Source organism: Schistocerca cancellata, chromosome 12, assembly GCF_023864275.1.
Source record: "Schistocerca cancellata isolate TAMUIC-IGC-003103 chromosome 12, iqSchCanc2.1, whole genome shotgun sequence".
NCBI lineage: Eukaryota > Metazoa > Arthropoda > Insecta > Orthoptera > Acrididae > Schistocerca > Schistocerca cancellata.
Window position 1 is genome coordinate 31,198,096 of NC_064637.1, and position 7,428 is coordinate 31,205,523.

At 36.5% G+C, this 7,428-nt stretch overlaps 1 protein-coding gene across 1 annotated transcript in view; it reads right to left on the reverse strand.

The window, feature by feature from the left end:
• LOC126109417 (intermembrane lipid transfer protein Vps13) overlaps positions 1 to 7,079 on the reverse strand; it is a 443,304-nt gene extending 436,225 nt beyond the window's left edge. Inside the window, exons 1-4 of the mRNA XM_049914452.1 lie at positions 6,864 to 7,079; positions 6,647 to 6,733; positions 1,985 to 2,182; positions 100 to 323 (exon numbers count right to left, since the gene is read on the reverse strand). Of these exons, the coding sequence (XP_049770409.1) occupies positions 100 to 323; positions 1,985 to 2,182; positions 6,647 to 6,733; positions 6,864 to 6,963 (609 nt within the window). The 5' untranslated portion in view covers positions 6,964 to 7,079. The remainder of the gene's footprint in view (positions 1 to 99; positions 324 to 1,984; positions 2,183 to 6,646; positions 6,734 to 6,863) is intronic.
• Positions 7,080 to 7,428: the final 349 nt, after the last annotated feature.

Here is a 7,428-nt window from a genome sequence, read left to right on the forward strand (position 1 = left end):
TTTACAAATAGCACTTATAAAATGGGAAAAGTGTATCCCTTGTGCAATTTTTGTCGCCGAGATTAAAGTACATAACTATTCAGAAGTTGTACGACTAACCTTGTAGAACATGGGCGAGTCGTCTTGCACAATGCACTCGTTCCATTTGTCGTCGGTACTGTGCACCGATAGATTGTGCAGTGTCACACCCACCGAGAACGGCCGCTGTGGGCAGGTGTATCTGTCTTCATACCGTATGTGGATGTCATGGATGTACACCTGCACGTTCTTTATGATCTGCGCCGCCAGCTTCTCGGTGAATGTGCTCGGCAGCTTTTCCTTGTCTGTACAAGTGTGTGATGAAAAAAAAAAAAATTCTGTATTAAATCTCTAATTGAGCATTGCAGTCACACAAGCGCGCGCGGGCCCACACACACACACACACACACACACACACACACACACACACACACACACACACACACACACACACACACACACGAAACTGTTGGAGACAACATTTTAGATAAGTCACAGATTTATCTAAACAGTACAAGTGCTCGAAAACAGATGGACATTGACTGATGAAGATGTAGATTCAGGTCAGCTGGCATCACGCCAGAAATTGTTCACAAAGTGAAGTATCAGACTCTAAAAACTGTAGATAGACCATCTGAGCTTCTGAAACACCTTGGAAGTAACTAATCTAAACTCCGTCCAAACACATCTTCAAAGGTTCAACGGTATCAATGATACCAACCAACCACCATGTCATCCTCAGCTGACAGGCATCATGGGATGCGGATATGGAGGAGCATTGTGGTCAGCACAATGCTCGCCTGACCATTGTCAGTTCTTGTGACCAGCATCTAGGAAATTAGTTAAGGTATATGTGAATGTATTCTGTCACAAGTATTGAACATCTGAAGGATTGCAGAGAGGTTTATTTCAGGATTCCTTCAATACAATCACAAGCAACATACGGAAGCCTACAAGGAATTTAAACAGCTGTGTCAAAAGATCCAAAGGTTGTCACTGGTGATAGATGTCTTCATGGATATGGTTTAGAAGCTAAGCATCATTCATCACAATGGGAAATTCTTCCCATCCGCTTCTGCCTACACACACACACACACACACACACACACACACACACACACACACACACACACACACCGGTAGATGGAGACTTAATTATAATGAATATTTTCCTTCAGAATACCAATTTCAAATTATGAAGACACTCATGATGAAAACATCGAGTGATTAGATAGCAATGCTTCTTGACCAGAATTTGAGCTGATAAGTATTTTCAGTGGTAGACGAGAAAGGTGACAGTGATCGAGGAACCAGTTATCACATACACCGAAGCACGGAGATGCCTTTATAGCTGTTTTTCAAGAACACTTGACAACATTCATTGACGTTGACTGATGTTCTGACTCCTACAATAGAGGTACTGCCAGAAAAAAAGTGAATGAAAAACAGAACCAGATAAAATTGGATGAGTATTTATTACAAGTGAACTGAATGCAAGTGATATAAAACTTACTGTGTTTTCTAGATAAGTAGAGGTTTTCATTAGTAACGCATTAGTAATACTACAAGTTGTATGGGAGTGCAAGCTTCCTTGGTGAATTTCAATGATTAAGTCTTCTCCGGTTATCAGCATAGTCAAGGCATCATTCTGCACAGAATCCGAGATGACTTAATCATTAATGCAATGAGGTTTCAAATGTGACACAAAGAGCGTTTCATACAAACAGTGAATATTAGTTTCTGGTAAAAATGTGTGTAGTTTGGGATTATCTGCATTTTCTGGAGACTTCCAGGATGCAGTTTATAAGTGGCAGAAATGTTGTGATCTGTGAATTTGCTCTTGAGGGGTCTATTTCAAAGGTGCTTATGCAAATTAGATCTAATTTTAACCAATATATTTTGTGAACTTTCGGATACCACCTTCGATACACCAAAAACTGAACACAGGCAGAGCTCAGCGTTTTACCTTTCTCCTTCTCCAGCTTCTTGGCCTCCTCGATGCGCTGCAGCTCTGCCTGCTTCGCATCCTGCTTCCACTTCTCTTCCTTCTCTGCATCATATTTTATTTCCTGATTTGGGACAACCAACAGAAATAATCTCTCAATGCTCGCTATTACGGGAGCACTATACAAGTTGCGCCATGGGATTTTCAGCACAAGTTTCCCTGAAACAATAGTAAAATCAATCACAGTTTCATCTTTGGATCATGTTACTGATCTGCTTCATCATCATCATCATCATCATCATCCACATCATCATCATCCACATCATCCTCGTCATCATGGATAGCAGAAGGGATCCGATATCCTTGACATCAGTTTGTTGTAGAATCTTGGAACAGACTGAGCTCAAACATAATGATTTATCTCATACAGAATGACCTCCATGCCAACCACATGATCGAAAACTTCAGTCACGCTAAACCCAACACACATTTGTAATTACTGTTGTGTCTTCATTTATGCATCTCCTAGCTATATGTTTCATTATTACATCCTATTGCTTTTTCAATAATTTGCAGGTGTTTTCAAATTTGTCCTGTAAGCCTGCATTACAAATGGGTGCCCAACTGCATAAAAATTAAATACAGCAAATAAATAAACAAACATGAAAATGAATGTTACATCATATCACGTGGTCTGCTGTACTCATAAATGACTCGAGACAATCAATATAACATATTTTCACAATAACTATTCCTTCATTTATTTATTCACATACTATGTTCCATAAATCTCACAATAAAGAACTATGCAACAAGTGAAGTTACATAGTAGTGAGCAGAATTATGTCACTGTTTACTACATCTATAAAGAATACTAACAACAAATTACGAGGTGCTAATCTACTCACTGGTAATTACGTAGATTGTTTCTAGATTACTTTCCATGTGTAAATGTATTTTCACTACTCCTCCACTTTTACTATTCAGCAGTTGTTTTGGCATGATAGTTCAAAGCAAGGGTGTACATAACCATACACAGAATGCTGTTTGCTGTCTATATTGGCAAAGTCAAACCCTTTTTAACATGAAGCCTAGAGTAAACAGAATTACATCTTACTTTTTTTTGTAACATTGTGTGATCATGTTGCTACAGACTGCAACAGAGGTAGTCAATGTAAAATTTGACAACATTGCTTGTTTAGATCAGGGCCACTACCTATCTACAATTAAATTCAAGTTTACACCAATATTTAGAAAATAGAATCAACACTAAACCAAAAAATATGGCATAGAGAAGTTAGCTAGAAAAACTTCTTTCATAAAAAGAATACCTAAATTTTGAGAACAGCATCAAAAACACATTATTCAGATGGGAAAAGAAACCATTCCTCTTAAAAATAAATGAATTGTGATGGGTTAATTATAAAGAGACAACAAGCTTTAAACATCTGGAATGCAGATAAAAAATTATAAGAACAGGTAGAATATTACCGAAGCCAGGAAACCTGAATCAAATGAGCCATATTTTAAGCAGAACAACACATGAGACTTTTGTAAAACACTAAAAGATTGTTTTAAAAGTACAAACCACCAAGTTTGAACATTCAAAGCTCAAAAACATGAAGACTGCTCATAACACTGAGAACGGCAGAATACTTACAGCCTACTTCAAAGAGTTATGCAACTGTGATCAACCAAAAGAAGACTGATTTTCATGACACAGTCCAAATGCAATGAAATTCAAAGTTGTTGACAATAGAGAAAAATCAGAAAACAAAAATAACAAAATATCGGGAGAAGACAATACAGTTCCTGATGTGCGGAAAGACTCTTGTGGCAACATTATTCTATGTCTAACAGAAATAATTAATGAAATTTCGACAACAAATAGCTTACCACCAGAATGGACTTCAGCATTAATATATGAAAAGAAAACAGAGCCTAGCAATTATAGAGGAATTACCCTGCTACCAGTCATATATAAGATCTTGTCTGGGGTATTTTCGAAGAAAACTGAAAGAATATTCAACCCACAAGTACGAGAGTATCAAGCAGGAGTTAGGACAGGAACATCTTGTATAGAGCAACAATAGAAATGAGGAAAATTGAAAACTTGAAAATGTGATAACTTTTGTAGATTTCAAACAGGCCCAGGGCTCAATTTCTAGAAATGCACTAATCAACATTATAATGGAATTTGGACTGAACAGTAAAACAACATAAATAACTACATAAACTTCAACACACATAACACAGAGTAAAAGTTATGGGGGAACTGCCAAAACATTTTGAAATAAAGTCAGGTGCGAGACAAGTAGATGGTTTGTCACCTCTACTTTTCAACTGCACATTAGAGAAGATAGTGAGAGAATGGTGAAAATACATCAATATTATGGGTGTTTAACTAGGAAGAAACTCAAATCATATATTGTTCAGTTTTTGGAAATAATATGGCATTAATTACTGACACTCTGCAAAGTACAAATCACAAAACCACAGAAACAAGAGAACCACAGATACAAGCAAACAAAATAGGACTAAAAATGTCATTTGGAAAAAGCAATATTCATGGCAAATATCAATGATGCCCCCATAAAATCTTAAAACCCATAACAATACAGTATCCAAAACAAACTGTTTTACATAGCTAGGAGACTGGATAATGAGCAATACAAAAGAAAGATAGCAACAGAAAATACAGTACATAAAATGAAGTGTGTTCCATATGTCAAAAAAACATAGATAACAAAAAATTTTTCCTGGGACACAGATCTAAGACACTATCAACTAGGGCATGAAGAACTATAAAAAAAAAAAAAAAAAAAAAAAAAAAAAAAAAAAAAAAAAAAAAAAAAAAACACCAACAAGATTTGGGGATCTTGAAAAACTTGAATAAGTTGAAAGAAGAATGTTACAGACAGAGCTCTATTTGAAATTGGAAAAGCTATCTGGTGGACAGTTTTATAGACACACATACTGAGCTGATAACAGACTAACCAAGCAGATCTTAAACTCACTAAACAGCTACAAAACCAAACTCACATGGTTCACTGAAACTGACAAAGATATGAAAAACATTTCAGTTAGAATGGGAAAAGGAAAGGCATTCTCAAAGAGTGAAGGAAGCCTGGGAGCAATGAAAATTACACACAAAGAAACAAAAGCAATGGTGATTCTTCATACCCTCCAAAAGGGTTATCCAAATAAATTATTCTGTGTGATGTCTGCTGGTTATTGTTTTAGACTTTTGCACCACTATATAAACCTACACTCTGAACCCTACACAAGAACATATAACTTCGATTTCAATTATTTTTCTGAGGACATGCTGAAAAGTTCTCAGTACTGGTTGAGGTATTACATGTTAAGCATGTTACTCAGTTGACTTTCCTGCTTCATTGATTCAAGTTGCAACTCTCTGCCACATCCAACAGGGCTGTGTGAAAAACAGAACACCGTAATAGTGTTTCTGAAAACACGAACTCAGAGTTCATCCAGATACAGAAATTCTCTCCTTCAGCAGGACAATACACACACTGTCATGAATCATCCTACATACAGTCTTGATTTGGTCCCACCTGATTTTTGTCTTTCTCCAAAACTTACAGGAAACCTTCGAGGTCTCCACTTTGATAGTGACGAAGCATGCAAGCAGGAGTGAGGTTGTGGTACCACCAGCAAAGTCTAACAGATTACAGTTACAGTATCGACAAACTGGTCTGTCGTTTGGAGAAATGTATTCGTGACCAGGCTATGTCAAAAAATACATATGTAAACATGAAGCATACAGATATAGAATAGTAATAAACTTTATTTAAAAAGCTTTTAAACTTTTCACATAAGAAATTCAGCATGGCCTCCTATGTTAGGAATTTTACCTGCAGGTCAGTATAATGGGAAGTGAGGGACTTTAGCTTTTTGGTTAACATATCCACCTCCTGGTGCTAGAACTAAAATCCATCAAAACTGTTAGATTATTTTGAATTTTTTTCTTGAAATATTTAACTTTCCTGCTCTTTCAGTATGTACTTCCAAAAATATCTCGTCATAGTGACATGATTCTGTTTTGCTGTCAGAAATAACTCAGTTTTATTATTACTAATCCTTTAATCATGTTGTTCAGTAGTATAGGCAAGTGACTTCTAAAGAGGTACACAGAATGCAGACACTAAAATGACTCACAAAATGCTACACAACCAAGGTTTATTTCAATAACACACAATAGTTATCCAATCTTAACAAATTATTTATTAAATACCACTTTTATTCTGCAATACACTTTCACAATATAATGCATTGTAGAAGGGTATCTTATGCCCCAGATTACAATCATAAATTCCATTCTCCTCAAGGTAAAACTACAAATCATTATGCACAAACAAGTGTGACTGTGTGTGTCAATCAACTCACACTTATTTACTCTTCATAATGTGTTGTATTTGTAACTGGTGGATAAATAAACAAAGAAACAAACTATAATGATTACCTATCGAATCTCTTGGTTAGTGACGCTATATGATGTTTAGATTGTAGTGAAGTTACATTTACGCACAACAGAATAATTACGTTTTGTACAATATTTTAAGTGAAGCTTAAGAGGACGGGGTAAAACAGAGCAAATGACACAATGCGATAAAGAATATTACCAACGTAATTTTACAAAACCACGAAAAGGTAACTTACCTAAATGCCCGTACACAGTTCTCACCGGCAAGTTTAAGTCATCAAGCGCACTTTGTTTTAAAATTAAGTCTTGTAGGACGACATCACCTGATAAACAACAATATTAAATGACATGTATATCAAGTACAAAAGCAATACATAACCTTATGGAAAAAGTCTGTTTACAACAGCGCTACGCAATAGCGCATTTGCGACGTACCGCAATGCGGCTACTCACCTCCAAATATTCCAATTTGCAGCTGTGATCGGTCCAAGTTTTCGACGTAGTCTCCGAGGAAACGATTTAACAAATCTGCTACAACGCTTTCAAAAACCATCTTGACAGATCAGCCACACAGCACTTTCAAAACTAATTTTCTAAAAGTAGGTTGGAACAGCGCTAAAGTTCATATCACCACGCCCACCAACGCCGTTGCGCCAATGAGTGATACATAACTTGCTCTCACTTCTATAATTGTCGGTGACGTCAGTTTTCCTCATACAAAAACTATGTAACAGAAGAATCATTTACAAATGTGAGACATTTTATCATCATGCTCTGAGCGCAGACAACAGCACTCTCTGTCTCTCTGTAGTACTTAACAGATGACAGCTGATAATCAAACCAACCACGCTAAACACTCGTCTAATGAATAGATACCTCTCTGGTTTTCTGAAACGCAATCACTGGCGACGCATCATCCTCGTTCCGCTTGAAAGAACTGTGTTATCTGATGTAGGGCAGATTTCGAAATATAACTCCTATTACAATAATCATCTTGATTGGTAAATAAATTCTACAA